Raw genomic sequence first — 18,220 nt, forward strand, 5'->3', positions numbered from 1 at the left:
AAAACCCAAAGCTAACTGCTGTGAACATTTTGACATGTTTCATTTGATTTTTATTTCTGCATATACATTTTAAACATTCATGTCCTCTCAGAATACAATATTGTCTGTAAGAAACATCTTTTTATGTCAATACAGTGCTCTGTGTGTATATTTTTGAAAAGATTTTATTTCTGGGGGCGCCTGGGTGGCTCAGTTGGTTGAGCATCCGACTTTGGCTCAGGTCATGATCTCGTGGTTCATGAGTTCGAGCCCTGCATCAGGCTCTACACTGACAGCTCGGAGCTCAGAGCCTGGAGCCTGCTGTGGATTCTGTGTCTCTCTCTCTGGCCCTTCCCCACTCACGCTGTGTCTCTTTTGCTCTCAAAAATAAATAAACATTAAAAAATGTAAAAAAAAAAAAAGATTTTATTTTTAAGTAATCGCTACACCCAAAGTGGGACTCAAACCTCCAACCCCAAGATCGAGAGTCGCATGCTTCACCCACTGAGACAGTCAGGGGCTCCTGTATATATTGTTTTTAATGGCCTGTAACAGCCCTCTAGTGGGTAAACTGTGCTTCACAGAACCACTGTGGGAGGGCCAGCTCGGAGACTGTCCCTAACGGTGACTTGAATTTGTTAAGAAACAGTTCTCCAAAACCACAGAGGCCTGCTGTAAACTTTTACAGGCATCCTGCCTGCCTCGCTCAGCTGACACATTCTTTTCTCATTTTCTTATACTCTCCTCAGTTTTCAAAACAGGCTTTGCAGTGGAACATGTTGGCCTTTTGCTTTTGGAGCCAGGAGCAGTGGGCTCGATGGCCCCAAAGAGGGCTGGGATGGCAGCGCTTTCGAGAAGGCTCTCGGACAGTCCCCGCATTACAGGCTCCACACATGCTGCTTGGTGTTCCTCTGGTTCATAAACCCACAGGCACCGGCACTGAGGTTCTCTGCCCCTGGGCCGCCCCAGACCCAGAGCTGAGCCTGCAGGGCCCAGAGAGGGTATGGGTTTATTGAGACGGCTTGCAGAGACCAGTGGCAGGGCAGCAGGCAGCCTGAGTGGCATTGTGGGTGGACACAGGCTTGTTGAGGCTGTTCCCATGGAGTGGCCACAGGAATACAGTGGAGGCCAGCCTGGCAGGTGCAAGCCCGAGGTGAGCGTGTGGCCATTGGCTTTTGTAGGCTGAGGCCCAAGGGGGATTTGGGTGGGGGAGGCTGATGCTTCCCAAAGCATATGGAAGGGAGGGACTGGAAGGGTATCAGTTGAGTAGGTATTTAATCAGTCCTTGGATAGATGGACAAGTAAACAATGGATGGAGAGGGTTTTGCTGGGTGGGAGACAAAGGAAGGGCCTTTGTCACTTGCCACTTGTGTTTAGCTCAGAGTGGGTAAAGGTTTCCATTTCTAAATTGCCTCCATCCTGTCAAATTAACCTCCGTGTAACAGTTCTTTTGGTGAATATTGTGCTAGTTAATTGTTAAGTTATTTCCCGTGCCCTTACCAGGATGACAGAACAAAATGGTGATTTCATTTTTTTTTTTTTTTTCAGATTAAACTGGAAGCTTCGTCTGTTTGCTTTTGCACCATGTACCGTGACGAACCTCAACATAAAATATTAGCCTTGGTTAATCCCCAGGACACAAAGACAGGTTGGTGGTTATTAATGGATTGAGCAAGAATTCTGATTGAATTACTTTTGCAGCTAATGGAATTAAATACATGGAATGGTGGTTGTACTTTTAGGCCGGACCTAGAAGAATATCAAGGCAGAAGTGATTGATTTTCAGCCTTTAGAGATCTGATAGTGCATTATTTTTGTTTATTGACACACATATTGGCTTTTGTATTAAGACACTAGACACCTTCGGAGAGCCTGGGCGGCTCAGTCGGTTAAGCGCCTGACTTCGGGTCAGGTCAAATCTCACGGTTTGTGGGTTCGAGCCCCGCATCGGGCTCTGTGTGTGACAGCTCAGAGCCTAGAGCCTGTTTTGGATTCTGTGTCTCCCTTTCTCTCTCTCTGCCCCTCCCTGGCTCTCACTCTCTCTCTCTCAAAAATAAATAAACGTGAAAAAAAAAAGACACTAGACACCCTCGTACCCACGATGACTGTGTTCCGAGCTGCCTTTGAGGGTAGTACTTGATGTTGTTGTTAATAACATGTACGGGTTGTGTGCAGAGGGCAGAGCCCTTTTGTTGGAGTGTCCCCACAGTCCTATGAAGCACAGGGACTATTCTTATCCCCCATGTACAAATCAGGCCTCTGATGGTCAAGTAATTTGCCTTGGGCCACACAGCTAGTGCATTGCAGGGGAGTTTTGCAAGGTGATGATTGGGTGGGGTTTTGTTTCTGGTGAGGAAGTTTATTTAATCTGTAACTCATTTATTCTTCCTCTGCATTATGAAGAGACCATTTGTGACCGATTTCAGCTCCTTGGAGTGAGTGCTGAGTTGCATATGGGGTAGGGATCTGGGGCTGTTGGTAGCGGGTGGCAGGAGGTGGCTAGGGGAGAAGGTTCCCAGCCCATCATTCCACCTGGGGCCCAGGGCACCGGTGAGCTGTAAGCAAAACACCTTTGAAGTCTCTGACTTCAAGGGGGCCCCAATTTAAGTTCCATTCTATAAAAACTTTTTTTAAATGTTTATTTTATTGCTGAGATACACAGAGCATGAGCAGGACAGGGGCAGAGAGGGAGAGGGAGACACAGAATCTGAAGCAGGCTCCAGGCTCTGAACTGTCAGGGCAGAGCCCTGCGTGGAGCTCTAACCCACAAACCGTGAGATCATGACCTGAGCCGAAGTCAGAAGCTTAACCGACTGAGCCACCCAGGTGCCCCAGTTTCCTTTCTGTTTTGGAAATTTTCTCCTTGATTATACTTTTCTGTGTTTTATGGATGTGTTTTTCGGTGACCATGTATTATTTTCCTAATAAGAAATTAAAAAAGACCAAACCAACCCTTTATCAGTCAGCCCCCTGTAAACAACGTGTTATCTGGTGAAAGTTTGGGGTTACAGATCTTTAACTACAGTTTGCAGAGGGGGCTTTCTTCAGCTCTCCAGCCCCCCTGGAGAAAGACCTTTGCTTTTCACCCTGCGTACCCAGCGTTTGTACTCAGAGGACACTCTGCTTGATTGGTGTCACAAAGCCCAAGGTGATATCCTGGACTGGAGAAAGTTATTCAGCCCAGAGACTGTTGTTTCTGCTTCTTTTCTTGTTCATCTGGAGACACAAGTGTTCTTAGCTAGCTCTCTGTGGGAGTTTTTAGCATGTTGGCAAAGCCTCTTCATTGGTCCAAGGCTGAGAGTGGCTGCTGTGTGTGAGAGCTTTCTGGTTCAGGTTCAGGACTCCTTCCATTTCTGTCCAACAAAGCCTTGGTTGCCATGAACAAAGGGGCTATGAGAACCCCAGGCCTTCGGCATTGCCTTGAATTTGGGACTCCACCACCAGGTTAGCGAAAGTAACAAGATGTGCCCACAGGCACTCTTCGGTGAACAGATTGTCAACAAAACTCAAAATATCACTTGCCGATTTTAAGCAAACGTCCAAATATCAGCAGCGCTCCCCCTCTCCCCCCACCTTTCTTCGGCATTTAACAATATCCTGGTTATAGGTCTTTAACTATAATTTGCATAATGTAAACATGTGACTGACTCATAAATCTGTTTCCTATTTATACTGTACTTAATTTTTTGGTTGTTTTCAAGAATGTATTATAATAAATATTCATAAGCTATGAGAAATCTCACTCTGGACCTTTCCTTATATACAATAGCGCTTTAAATAAAGTTTTCAAATGTTTTCCTACTGGCTGGGGCTCTGTGGTGCTTGCTGAAATTTTGCACGAGTTCCAGAAAGTGCGCAGGTGTTATGCATACCTCACGCTCTTAAATCTAGTATTTCGAAGCCGACACGAGTGCATGAACGCACCTCCTGTAGGTGGTTTGAACTCGGAAGCAGCGGATGCTGTCGTAGACCCTCTTCCCAGCTCTGACCCGCTTGTCACATCACCCCCGTGCCTGGTTGTGACCGTTGTGTCCCTGGTTCCTTTGTAATTCTGTATGGACAGTTACATCGGTGAAGGCCATGTGTGTGTTTGGATGGACACTAAAGGGATCTGAAGCTGTTTGATAAGCCCCATGTAGGAGTTAATCGTTGAGAAGCTGGTTGAGTCCATCACAGCAATTCTCGATAACCCTGTGAGCAAATGGCAAACATCCTGGAGTTCTGAATTCCCGGGGGACAAGCAGTTAACGTGCATGACAGGCTGGTGTTGGGATGTAAGTCATGAAGCTCTCCAGCTTCTTCCTCAAAGACGCTGGAGATGCACTTTCCAGAAAGGTGGTTTGAGAAGCACGTGCCTTCGTCCCTGTGGGGTTCACTCTTCACTGTTTCTCTGATCAGAGGCCGGCCTGTCACCAATGCTGCTGAGGACCCCCATTCCTTAGTTGCCTCTCAAGGGCCTTATCTTTCATTTCTTTCCCCTTGTTTTATTATTCCTTCTATTTTTAAATTCTTAACTGATGTCAAGCGTTTACAGAGATGAAAAAATAACTCCTTATCAAAAAAAGCTGTGGTCTTTTTCTTTTCTCCTGCATTCAATCAAAACTGCTTACCCTAGCATTCCAGATTCCCACCAACTGATGGCCCTTGGCCTTTCCCATTTCCTCCTGTGATTTGCAGGGAAGCATAGGATGAACCCGGACGATGGTGTCAGAGACGACTAATTTGGCATCCTGGCTCTGCCAACCTCCTGGGCGACCCAGAGAAGTGATTTGACCCGAGCTCATTTGTCATTTGCAAACTGGGATGCCTCACTTCACAGGGTGGTGGTGAGCATGAAGTGATTTGTGGCAGAAAAGCTGATGACGCTCTGGACCGTCCAGGGCCAAGAGTAGGCGTGATGCCCGTCGTGTTTTTCCGTCACGGCGCCCTTGGCTCTTGCACGTGAGCCCACGTGGGGCTTGCTCTTCCTCCGTCTTCGAGTGTTGTGTGATAGAAGCAGGGGATTTTAGAGCGGGAGGCATTCTCGCCAAGTGCTGGCCACGCTTTGGCAGCTGCGTGACCTCCGGATGAATTCTGCCTGCACACCTCATGGATAGGCAGGCAGTACCACACTAGGCCAGGTTAGCCTGTGTTTGAACAAACCTAATTGTAAGAGAGTTGTTTTCCGTCTACTGATCCCAGACCGCCTCACGGGATAAGTGTCATCTAGTCCGTCCAAAAGCAACCAATGATCAAGGATGTGCCCGGGAGGACGTGTCTCTGCACCACCCGGGTAAAAAGACACAGATGGCGGTTTTCATCCTCAGAAAGCACAGTGAGCCCCGGCATTGCAGTGGGGCTGCTGGACAGCAGACGTGACCTGGGACTGCGGTAATGGAAGGGTAATATCCCGGTGCAATTACAGATTTGTTCTCTTTGGTGCTGCTGAGACCGCATATGAAGCAAACTGGCACTCGTCCATGGAGAACAACCGGGGTGATGAGAGGGCTTGAAACCATTTGAACAAGGCTTGAAGAGACTAGGGCTATTCAGCTTTGGAGGAGGGATGCAGGGGTCCAGAAGCTCATGATTGCAGGGCTGTGTAGATCATTAGGTCCGGTATTTTCCAAGGAGATTTTGGGGGGGAGTGCGGTTGAATTTCAGGAGAGAAAAGGATGGATGATCTTTTGAATTTTATTTCAATCCTAAATATATCAAGGAAAAAGTTTGCAATTCCTACTAATACGCCTTTGATACTTATCTATCACTTATTAATCTAAAAAAAAAAAAGAAGAAAGGAAAATATGTCTCCAGCTGAGAGCCCATAGCTAGAATTGAAAGATTTGTCTAAGGTTTATTTAAAAAAAATTTTTTTTAGGGGCGCCTGGGTGGCTCAGTTGGTTGGGCATCTGACTTCGGCTCAGGTCACGATCTTGCGGTCCGTGAGTTTGAGCCCCGCATGGGGCTCTGTGCTGACAGCTCAGAGCCTGGAGCCTGCTTCAGATTCTGTGTCTCCCTCTCTCTGCCCCTCCTCCACTCATGCTCTGTTTCTCTCTCTCTGTCAAAAATAAACTTAAAAAAAATGAAAAAAAATCTTTTTATTTATCTTTGAGAGAGAGACAGAGTCAGAGTATGAGCAGGGGAGGGGCAGAGAGAGGGGGAGGTACAAAATTTGAAGCAGGCTCCAGGCTCTGAGCCATCAGTACAGAGCCCGATGCGGGGCTTGAACCCACGGACCTTGAGATCATGACCTGAGCCAAAGTCGGACACTTAGCCGACTGAGCCATCCAGATGCCCCTAAGGTTTATTTTTTAAAACAGCAAATGATGCCTCTTTTGTGGCAGGGCTAATAAAGTTGGTATGTAACTCTGTCAGAGTCTTAAGGGTGGTGTCTGGGGAGCACTGGGCTCTAGTCTGGGGCCTCTGCATCCTGGGATAGACTGTTCTATTCTGGGACACCTCTGAGTATTAGAACATTTCTTCGTAAGGAATCCAAACTGATATGCCCGTACATCTCCTTCCTGGCCTGGTGCCCCCACTGGGGCCATCCAGGCTTGCAGTTGTAGGCAGGGCTCCTCCACAGGATAGATCTTCCCAGGCGTGGGTCAGCTGCCATGTCTGACACACATTTCTCATTCTTCAGCTGCTCCCCCTGTGACATGGGCTCCAGGGTCATGACATCCTGGATTCTTTTCTGAGTCAGATCTAGGCTTCTCCTGGAACATGGCGTCCAGGGCCCGTATCACGGACGCTGTCGAGGGAAGAACCTGGGTTTTGGAGTCACTTAGACCTGATTTCCAATCCTTGGTCCTTGGTGAGTGGGGTGGCCTGGGTTAAGCTATTTAGCATCTCTGAGCTTCAGTTTCCTGTCTTTTTACTCAGTGGTGTGGCCCGTGGCCCAGCTGTGAGATAGCACCAGGGAGCTTGTTAGAAATAAATGGCTGGAGGTGGAGCAGCTGGGTGGCTCAGTCGGTTAGGCGACAGACCTTAGTTCAGGTCGTAATGTCACGATGTGAGTTCAAACCCCGCTTTGGACTCTGCACTGGTGGTGTGGAGCCTCCTTGGGATTCTCTCTCTCTTTGTCTCTCTCTCTCTGCTCCTCTGCCACTTGCTCATACTCACGCATACTCTCTCTGTCTCTCAAGATAAATAAATAACTTACAAAAAAAAAAAAGAAATGCAATTACAGTTACTCATCATGCCTCGGCATTTCAGTGGAACCAACCAAAGGTTGACTCACCTCCAGCTGACAGCTCATTACCATGCATGCCTGGCTTCTGGGCTTTTTTAGCACAAACTCATTATTAAAGACATGGCCCCGTCCTCCAAAATTTGTGGAGTTGATGTTTTGAACCCACAGGAAAGACTACTTTTATTCCCATTATATGTATAAACAGATTTATTGAGACATAATTCACATGTCATACAATTATCCATTAAAACATTTTTTTAAATGTTTATTTATTTTTGAGAGAGAGAGAGAGAGGATGCATGTGAGCAGGGGAGGAACCGAGAGAGAGAGAGAGAAAGAGGAAGACGGGATCTGAAGATGGCTCAGTGCTAACAGCAGACAGTCCCACGTGGGGCTCCAACTCATGAACCTCGAGATCATGACCTGAGCTGAAGTCAGACACTTAACCGACTGACCACTCAGGCGCCCCATACAACCACCCATTTAAAACCTATAGTTCGATGGTTGTTAGTATATTCATAGAGTTTTGCATTTACCACCACGCTTGCTTTTCATTATCCCTAAAGGAAGCCAACCTGTCTCCCCTTGTGTGTCACTGTCTTCTGCCCACCTATCCTCCTCAGCCTTAGGCAATCTACTCTGTTTCTATGAATTTGTCTGTTCTGGATGTTTCATATGAATGGAGTCACGGCCTTTTGAGTCTAATTTCTTTCACTTAGCATGATGTTTTCAGGGATCATCCATGTTGTAGATGCTTTAGTACACTTATTTTTATGGTTCCACACTATTCCATTGTATGGATATACTACATTTTATGTATCCATTTATCAGTTGTTGGACATTTGGGTTATTGCCACCATTGGGCTATTATGAATAATGCGGCTGTGGAAATTCACGTACGTGGTTTTGTGTGGATAGATATGCATATGTCTCTTTAAGTCAGCGTTTTTGTTTCCTTCAGATAGATACTCAGAAGTGCAGTTGCTGGATCACATGGTAGTTTTATTTTAAATTTTGTGAGGAACCTCCATACTGCTTTCCATAGGGGCTGCACCAAAGTACGTTCCCACCAATAGTGCGCAAAGGTTTCTTTTTCTCCACATCCTCACCAAAGTCTTTTTGATACTAGCCTTTCTAACAGGTATGAGGTGATGTCTCATTATTATTTTGGCTTGCATTTCCCTGATGGTGAGTAATATTGGACACTTTGTCATGTACCTATTGGCCATGTGTATGACCTCTTTGGAAAAATGTCTACTCATCCTAAGTGTGTTTTGAGACTCAGTTTCCAGTGCGTGGAGGGGGTGTTTTCCCATACAACACCAAGTAATTCTCCATATACCAGCTGGGTGTTACACCATTCAACTCAGGTCTGACACCATCTATCCAGAGGTAGCATCGATCCCAGAGGATAAGGAATTCGATCCTATAAGACTCCTGAGTCCCTTCACATGCCAGTTACAAGCCCGGGCTATTGCTTTTACTTCTGACCAACTGGCTACATATTGGAGGTTCCCATGACCTTGTCTTTGAACTTTCTATGCCAGTTGCACATCTAGGTTGTTACCTGTTTTCAGACTGCTATAAAATCAGAGTTTTCTACTTCTTTAGTTTGATTTGTTTGCCAGAGTGGCTCACAGAATTCAGAGAAACATTTCATTTACTAGATTACTGGTTTATATAATAGGATATAACTCAGAACAGCCAGATGGAAGAGTTGTATAGGGTGAGGTATGAGGAATAGGCAAGGAGGTTTCATGTCCACTCCAGGGATGCCATTCTTCTGTTAACTCCACATACTCACCAGCCTGGAAACTCTTCAAACCCCCTCCTTTATGATATGGACATGATAGTTTAAATCATTGGCCATTGGTAATTGATTCACCCCTTAGCCTCTCTCCTGTTCTCAGAGGTCAAGGTGATGGGATTGAAAGTTTCCATGGCTAATCACATGGCATGTTCTCTTAAAACCAGTCTCTATCTTTAGAAGCTGCAAAAATCATCTTGTTAACCTAACAAGAGACACCTTTGTCACTTAAGAAATTGTAATGAGCTCCTAAAGGAGCTCTGCCAGAAACAGGGATGAAGATCATCCCCGCCCCGTCTCTCTTTCTCTTCCTTGTTATAAATCACAGTATAACACAGATCCTCTGCCCATTTTGTAATCAGATTATTTGTTTTCTTTCCTATGGAGTTGTAGGAGTTCTTTATGTATTTTGTATACTAACCCTTTACCAAATATATGATTTGCAAATACTTTCTCCTATTTGGTAGGTTGCTTTTTCATTTTGTCGACGGTTTCCTTTGCTGTGCAGAGGCTTTTTAGTTTGATGTAGCCCCACTTGCTTATTTTGCTTTTGTTGCCTTTGCTTTTGGTGTCAGATCCAAAAATCGTTGCCAAGACCAATGTCAAGGAGTCATTGTGGTTTTTAAAGAATCTTATTTATTTTATGTTTATTTTTATTTTTTAGAACCATTGTGGTTTTGATTTGCATTTCCCTCATGACTAATGATGTTGAACATCTTTTCAAGTGTTTACTGGCCATTTTTATGTCTTCTTAGGAAGAATTATCTATTTCAGACTCTTTGTCCATTTTTACATTGGATTATTTGTGTTCTTATTTTTGAGTTGTAAGAATTCTTTATGTATTCTGGACACAAGTCCCTTATTAGGTATATGATTTGCAAAAAATTTTCTCCTCTTCTATGAGTTGTCTTTTTACTTTCCGTTTAGTGTCCTTAGAAGCACAAAAGTTTCAAATTGAAAAGAAAATTTAAATTTATTTATTTTTAGAGAGAGAGAGAGAGAACAAGTGGAGAGTGTCAGAGAGAGAGGGGAGAGAGAGAATCCCAAGCAGGCCCCGCACTGTCAGCGTAGAGCCTGATGTGGGACTTGCACTCACAAACTGTGAGATCGTGACCTGAGCTGAAATCAAGAGTTGGACGCTTAACCAACTGAGCCACCCGGGCACCCCTAAAATTTTTTGTTATGGCCAGTTTATCTATGTTTTGTTGCTTGTGCTTTTGTGTCATATCTAAGAAGTCTTTGCTTGTTTGAAGAGCAGGTCCTTCCATCCAGTTAGATTAACCCTTCCTTCTGGCTGTTTAGTTAGTGTCATTTAGCCTTTGACAGTGTGCATTCTTTTTTTTAAGTTTATTTATTTTATCTTCAAGTAATCTCTCCACCCAATGTGGGGCTTAAACTCATGACCCTGAGATAAGGAGCTGCATGCTCTCCTGACTGAGCCAGCCAGGTGCCCCTGAAGGTGTGCACGTTATTTTTTAATCCAAATCATTTTAAAAATGCTGTTTTTTTTTTTTTTATTCATGCAGTTATGATACCACTAAATATACACCCAACCTGTTATTTAGCATATATTTCTGGTTCATCCATAAGGAGATTTAAAGAGGTTTTCTGAAATGCATGCCTGAAATTAAGAATGGAGGAAATCTGGCTCGTGAAATTAGGATTACTGTGTTTAGGTATTTTCCGAACACTAGCCTGGCACGCTTGTTAGAAAAGGTAAGCGAGGCCAGTTTGTCTTCTTTGGTCTTGGTGAATTCATGCTGATTTTATTTTTTAATTTTTTTTAATGTTTATTTATTTTTAAGACAGAGACACAGAGCACGAGTAAGGGAGGGGCAGAGACAGGGAGGGAGACACAGAATCCGAAACAGGCTCCAGGCTCTGCACGGTCAGCACAGAGCCCAATGTGGGGCTTGAACTCGGGAACAGTGAGATGACCTAAGCAGAAGTTGGACGCTCAACCGACTGAGCCACCCAGGTGCCCCAATTCATGCTGATTTTAAATCCAGTCTTTCTTTTCTAGGGTCGTTATGGACCATCTTTTATAATTCGTTCTAGACTGTCATGAGGAGGGGATGTTCAGGGAACCAGACATTGGTTCCCAGATCTACATCTTCTCCTAACACATTAGGATAGTTCTGGCTCATTTGTTTTTTGTTTTGTTTTGTTTTTTGTTTTGTTTTGTTTTGTTTTTTTTTGGTCCAACCCTGGCCTCCCATACTCTCAGAGATTAAGGGTTACAACTTCAGGATTACATTCGCAGGACTTTCTGGCTCCTGGGACATAAATTCCCTGTGTCTAGAGACTTGAGCTTTTCTGAAAGTAGCTAACGCACCCCTCTTGCCTTTGCACTATTTCCAGTTGCCAACCTTGCTCCTAATTTGGAGCAAGTGAAGATGGTCCTCTGTGACCATTAGAGCATCTGGCTAAGGAATGTTTCTACCTCCAGGTTCTCGAGTTTAGGCACAGCTCACTCTCTTTTCTTGAATATTTTCCTAGCCTGCCCAAACTTACTCACTGCTGCAGTCTTTCCCATATGACCTTAAAGGATTGTGCTGGGCCTGGGGACCTGTCCTTGGTTATGGGGGTGCCTCTTACCCTCTACACTTGGTCTTTTAACATCTGACCCTCTCTGTTGGAAGGTGTCTCGGCAAGCTCCTGGGCCCCATGTATAGTCTTCCTAGATGATGTCTACCTATTTTCTGTGTTAGGAAACCTGCCAGATTTTTTTTTTCAGCTCTTTTTCTGACAATTGTCTTTTTGATATATTTTTCATATAAAACCCAGTGGTCAGATGATCAGAGGAGACGGTGAAGAATACCAGAGGTTGATTAAAAATGGTAATTTATAATTCAGTCAAATGAAAGAGAGTTAATGCTACAGCATTATAGAAGTTTCTGGAATAAGGGGTCTTTTGGGTATTGCTGGGTGGAGGGAGGGACCAGCCCTGGTTCTTGGCAGGGAGGTGACAGTCTGGTCAAAATAGGGGGCGGGAGTTCTCCACTGTCTATTTTCTGGGATCGCTGGTTCTCTTTCCTGGCATTTGGGCTCACTGGTGGTCACACAGTGGTCACAGGGGCTGCCCCTCTGCCCTGCAGGGCTGGGGGCTCTGGACCCAAAGGAGCACCTGCAGAGGCACAGGGGACCCAGAAGCTCATCCCGCCACCCTGCCACTGCCCCCCAGCAGCTTCCCATCTTGCAGTCTGGCCATGACTCACCTGGTCCCTTCTTTGAATATTTTAAAGTTTCCTTTCACAGAACCTTCTCATTATGCTCCGGGCCCTTGGGTGCTGGGAGGCCATGCTGAGGGCAGTTAGATGCCTCGTGATGCTCTGGAGGATGGTGGGCCCTGGGGCTGGAGACAGGGGTCCTGTTTGGTTCTTCAGCTCTTTGCAGAGTGCCTTATGTGTGCCCAGAAGGGAGGATGAGTGGGAGCACAAGCCAACAGATCCTTGGGAGGATGGTTAGAGCCCAGGGGAGGGATGCCTGGTGGGGAGGGCACGGGTTGGGGAAACAGTGGGAAGGATGGGACTGGGGGTGGATGGCAGGTACGGGGAGGAGGGGCTGGGAATGGCTCAGCTCTCAGCTGGGCTTGACGCTGGTGCCTACAGTGCTGGGCAACCGGGAGGGAAAATCACCTTGTGGGTGAGGGGAAGCAGCGCTCGCGTCTGAAGGGGTCTGTGGGAGCTCAGATTGGAGGGTGGGGTCTGGGTGGGGTCCTGGGTGCACCTTCAATGTGGGGTACATCCCTGGTGGCCGTTCATTCTCGAGTCATTTCCGGTGGCTCATCTCCGTGGGCGGACCGTCGGCTCTTGGACGGGAGGGCTCTTCCGGGTGGGTGTTGGGCCAGTTCTCGTCGGCTCCCTGTGCAGGGGCGGGTTGGGGGTGGCGGTGGGGGTTGGGGCGGCAAGGCTGACAAACAACGGGATACTTCCGGCGCAGGCAGCCGGAGGAGAGATTGTTTGTGGTCTTTTCACCGCATGTTGACTTCTCTGATTAGAACATCTATCCCCCTAGCTCTCTTCCAGGACGTTTTGTGACCAAGCATAACACTCATCCTTCAAATTGCTGCTAATTTATTTACAGTTTTTGGTGATTGCATGTCATGTGCACCCTGAGAAAAACAAGCAGGGAATCAAAAAATGATGATTTTTTCCTGGAAAAGCATGCCCATTCTAGGCCTGCAGCGACAGCAACGAGCCAAGGCAAACATTCAGATGAAACTGGAACCTGTGTGGAGCCCGCCTTCCCAGTGGCCGTCGCGGGGCCGGGCGGGATTGCGACATGCCAGGCCCCCGTCCAGGCCTTCTGGGGGCCGCGTTTGGGGCAGGTGGGTGGTGGGTCGGGGGTAGGGGGTGGAAGGTGTGCCCCTGAGGTGCCCAGGGAGCTTCAGAATTGGGGAACCCTATCTGGGATGCTCCTCACCCCTGAGTGTGCTGTCTGGATTTTGGAGAGGGGTCAAGGGGGGAAGGCCAGAAGGTGACGGTGGAAGGGTGCTGCGAATTTGTGACTCCCAGAAAGGGAGCTCTTAATCCTGAGTGGGCCTTAAAGGGAGAGGCCTGGCCTCCTGGCGGGTAGGGTGGATGGGGCTTAAACACAGCTCCGTTTCGTGGGATGAACCTGCCGATGTGACTCGATGAAACGGTGGTTTCTGTCTATCCAGTAAAAAGCAAGCTTATATGGCAGGAGGGGGGTGGTTGGGGGAGAGGCTTGTTGGCCTGGTAAAGTCTGAATTTCAGCACGTGGGGAAGTCATTGCAGTTTTTCTGGCTCTGAAGTGTGATGGCCCCGCAGACTCACGAAGCCAAGTGTAACCAGGGACCCCACCTGGTAACCACCTGGTTACCAGGCACCCCGTTGGTGCAGCCTCCCAGGACTGTGCGGGCTTGGGATCCTTATGTTTGGGTCTGTGCTTGCTTTTTGGTGATGCAGAGGGCCCAAGATGGGTCCCTCGCCCCACTTTCCACATTAGTGGAGTCTCACTGAAGTGGGTTTGACAGTTTGGGGGAAAAGAGCACTGGCCAGAAATGCAGCTTCAGTTTAAATACCTGTTCCCCCTTGGCAGCTAAGGTGCCCGTGTGACCATGGACGTGAGGCCGGGACCAGGTGGCCCCCAGGTTAAGTAAGACCCGAGTTCCCTTAAGCTAGAGAAGCTCCACGCTGGAAGCCGAGGGTTCTGTTTTCCTTGGGCAGTGACCGATGCAGACTGAAGAGCCACTCACAGTGACAACATCGTGTTTTGGGAACACATGTTGGCTATTGTTTGGGATTTTCTTCATTATTCCGTGTTAATTTATGGCACTTACTGTGAGTTGGATTTAAACGTAGGGGAAAACAGCATCCCACAAACAAAGACATGTCATTCTTACCAAGGGACTAATGGTATTTGCAAAACAGGGAAGGTCCAAGGAAAATATTTCTAGTGCCAAAGATGGAGCCATTGTCTGGGGGTGTGGGTGCGTCTTTGAGGCATCTGAGGGTTTTACCACTGCATCTAGGGCTGTCTGCACCTTTCTCTTCCCTGAGCCCTGAGAAACTCACCGTGTTTGCCTTGGTCCAGACTGGTGATTTTAAGATTCCTTTCCTAGATGGACTAGCTTTGGTGTGAGTTTCTTTCCTTCCTTCCTTCCTTCCTTCCTTCCTTCCTTCCTTCCTTCCTTCCTTTCTTTTCTTTCCTTCCTTCCTTCCTTCCTCTTCCTTCCTTCCTTCCTTCCTTCCTTATTTGTTTATTTATTTATTTTGAGGGGAGCCTGGGTGGCTCAGTCAGTTGAGTGTCAGACTTCGGCTCAGGTCATGATCTCACCATTCCTGAGTTTGAGCCCCCGCGTCGGGCTCTGTGCTGACAGTTCAGAGCCTGGAGCCTGCTTCAGGTTCTGTGTCTCCCTCTCTCTCTGCCCCTCCCCTGCTCATGCTGTCTCTCTTTTTCGAAAATAAGTAAACATTAAAAATAATTAAGTTTACTTATTGTAGAGAGAGACAGACAGAGACACAGAGAGAGACAGAGGGAGAGAGACAGAGGGAGAGAGAGAGAGAGAGAGAGAGAGAGAGAAAGAGAGAATCCCAAGCAGGCTCCACACTGTCAGTACAGAGCCCGATGTGGGACTCAAACTCATGAACTGTGAGATCATGACCTGAGCCGAAATCAACAGCTCGACGTTTAACTTACTGAGCCACCCAGGAGCCCAATGTGAGTTTCTTTCTGCCCCAACACCTTGCATTCCAGCGGCACCTCAGGAACCAGGCACCCCATCTTGTCCCTCTTCCTTGAATTAAACTCTTAGACTTATGAAAACAAAATTGCTTAAGGCAAGAGAGGCCTGAGAACTACAGGGAGGCTGTTGCAAATATACTGCAAACCAGATGTTTCTTTCTCTATGGCAGAGAGGCGCCCGAGTTCATGGGGCATCTGGGGAAGTGTTTTCCTTTAAGGAAGACATCTGTATGGAAATGGTAGCCCAAGTAATGTAATGTGACAGTTGCTATGTCAACTTGCGTATTTTTCCCCTCCCCTTAAATTATTGACCGGCTCGGTCAATGTTGCATAAAAGTCGTGTAATGCCTTGGAATGTGTTTATGTGCTGTCCTCTGCCAGAACTTTTTCAACGTTTTTTTTTTTTTTTTCCTATGTGTATTTTGCTTTTGGGAAGATGGCCTGTCACTTTGGTTTAACTGTACTCTTTTTTTGTGGAATTACATATTTCTTAGATTTGTAACGGGGCAATCAATGGCAGCTTCGACTCCGGGGGAGCGATCAAGTTAAGGCAGAGGGTGGGCAGTAGGGGGACTTGAAGCCCCTTCAGTTGTGATCGAAGAAGTATAGACCATGGGCCAGGACATGAACAGCTTGCAGTTAGTGTGGGGGAGGTAAGGGGTGTGTGTGTGTGTTGTGTGTGTGTGTGTGTGTGTGTGTGTGTGTGTGTAAACCCTTTCCTCTTTGGTTCCTATGATGTTACGGGGGCAGGAACCTTCTCTGTGTCTCTGCTGTGTATCTAGCTGCCTGCTGGCTGCCTTGACCTTGTTAGCTTTAACAGGCATTTCAAAACTAAAGCCTTTACGTCTCCTCTTGTCCTCACTTCTTCCTGGGGAAGGCACCTGCATCTTCCACTTAGGCTTGAGAGCTGGCTGCCAACCTCTGCCCCACCCTGTGTCTTCGGCCTTAGCCCAGTCTGATTCCTCAGGTGGTGTTTTCTGTCCTCTGGGAATCTCCCTCCCCACCAGCCTGACTGCTGTGGTCAGCCCCTGTTCACTTCTTGTCTGGATCAACACTTGTTCTCCCTGCCTCCAGCCTCACCTAAAACCATTCTCTACACTCCATCAGGGAGATCCTTCTCCAACAACCTTTTTTTTTTTTTTAAACAACAACAACAACAACAACAACAACAACAACAACACTTTTTAAAAAATGTTTATTTATTTGAGAGAGAGAGAGAGACAGACAGTATGAGCGGGAGAGGAGCAGAGAGACAGGGAGACCAAAGCAGGCTGCAGGCTCTGAGCTGTCAGCTCAGAGCCCAACACAGGGCTCAAACTCATGAACCATGAGATCATGACCTGAGCCAAAGTCAGACGCTTAACCGACTGAGCCACCCAGGCGCCCCAAACTTTTCTTTTTTTTAACTTCAAAATGGCTAATTCCTCCTACCTGGGCATAATCCAACTGTTCTCTTTTTTGTTTTTCATTACAAAGATTAAAAAAAAAATTTATTTGGGGCGCCTGGGTGGCTCAGTCAGTTAAGCGTCCGACTTCGGCTCAGGTCATGATCTCACGGTCCGTGAATTCAAGCCCCACGTCGGGCTCTGTGCTGACAGCTCAGAGCCTGGAGCCCGTTTCAGATTCCGTGTCTCCCTCTCTCTCTGCCCCTCCCCTGTTCATGCTCTGTCTCTCTCTGTCTCAAAAATAAATAAACGTTAAAAAAAAAAATTAAAAAAAATTTTATTTTATTTTTGAGAGAGAGAGAGAGAGAAGCAGAGTACAAGCAGGGGAGGGGCATAGAGAGTGGGAGACACAGAATCTGAAGCAGGCTCCAGGCTCTGAGCTGTCAACACAGAGCCTGACTCAGGGCTTGAACCCTCAAGCTGTGAGATCATGACCTGAGCTGAAGTTGGATGCTTAACTGACTGAGCCACCCAGGCGCCCCCCCGCCCCCCATTTTTTTAAGTTTATTTATTTTGAGAGAGAGATCACACCAACCTGGGGGAGAGGCAGAAAGAAAGGGGGAGAGAGGATCCCAAGCAGGCTCCACACTGACAGCGCAGAGCCCAGTATGGGGCTCGACTTCACAAATCATGAGATCGTGACCTGAGCCGGAAAGGAAGATTTAGACGCTCAACCAACTGAGCTACCCAGGCACCCCCTCCCCGCCACCCCAACTGTTCTCTTTCTAAAACACTACTCTGATTATGTCTCTCATTGGTCAGACTATTCTAGAAACTTCTGAAGCTAATATCTCAGCCTGGTCCCCACAGCCTCCAGCTCTGAAGCCCAGTCTGGCTCAGGACTTTCATTGGCATTCTGCCCCAGCCGCACCTCCCCCCCGCCCCCCCGCCGAAAGACTGCTGGTCTGAATATTCGTGTGCCCCATAAATTCATATGTTGAAATCCAAACCCAGTGGGATGGCATTAGGAAGTAGGGTTTGGGGGAGGTGCTCTACCCTCATGAATGGGAATCAGTGCCCCTACTAAAGAGACCCCAGAGGGCTGCCTTGTCCCTTCTGCCCTGTAAGGACACCGCGAGAAGTTAGCAGTTTGGAATGTGGAAGGGGGCTCTTACCAGAGCCTGCTCATGCTGGCAGCCCGCTCTCAGCCTCCCAGAACTACGAGAAACACGTTTCTGTTGTTTACAAGCCTGTACAAGTCCGTGGTGTTTTGTCATGTCAGCCCAAATGGATGAGCGCACAGCCCCTGGGTGGGTGCGTGATGGCCGCTCATGCCCGAGAGTGCTGGTCATGGTGTGTGTGGTCACGGCCTGGTCACCTGTCCTGCCCCTGCTGATGCCAAGTGCAGTGCCTGGCCCTTGTCCTTGTTTGCTGAATGAGTGGCAGGCCCCTTCCCCCACCCGAAGCACAAAATGAAATCCTAAAGCATCCGCCCTAGTAAGGTCTTTCCATGCTGATCTCTCCTTTCTTGTCACAGTGTCTTTTTCTTGTCTGTTCCTCATCTTTCATCCCTGTCTTTCTTTTTGTTTTTAAATTTTTTTTTAAACGTTTATTTATTTTTGAGACAGAGAGAGATAGAGCATGAGCAGGGGAGGGGCAGAGAGAGAG

General features: G+C 47.2%; 1 protein-coding gene and 1 long non-coding RNA gene across 3 annotated transcripts in view; one reads left to right on the plus strand and one right to left on the minus strand.

Moving 5' to 3' along the window:
- LOC125910254 (protein FAM169B-like) overlaps positions 1 to 18,220 on the plus strand; it is a 90,901-nt gene that overhangs the window by 23,129 nt on the left and 49,552 nt on the right. Inside the window, exon 3 of the mRNA XM_049614036.1 lies at positions 1,528 to 1,627. Coding sequence (XP_049469993.1) covers positions 1,528 to 1,627 — 100 coding nt within the window. The remainder of the gene's footprint in view (positions 1 to 1,527; positions 1,628 to 18,220) is intronic.
- Positions 11,624 to 12,951, minus strand: LOC125910255 (uncharacterized). Of its 2 annotated transcripts, none has more exons than XR_007453907.1 (3): positions 12,596 to 12,681; positions 12,176 to 12,312; positions 11,624 to 12,084 (listed from the first exon to the last, which is right to left on the minus strand). It is a non-coding gene; the product is annotated as an uncharacterized LOC125910255 (long non-coding RNA). The 2 variants fall into 2 exon arrangements; XR_007453906.1 differs by lacking the exon at positions 12,596 to 12,681 and adding an exon at positions 12,687 to 12,951 and having other exon boundaries at positions 11,625 to 12,084.

This window comes from Panthera uncia (assembly GCF_023721935.1).
Source record: "Panthera uncia isolate 11264 chromosome B3 unlocalized genomic scaffold, Puncia_PCG_1.0 HiC_scaffold_1, whole genome shotgun sequence".
NCBI classification, from domain to species: domain Eukaryota; kingdom Metazoa; phylum Chordata; class Mammalia; order Carnivora; family Felidae; genus Panthera; species Panthera uncia.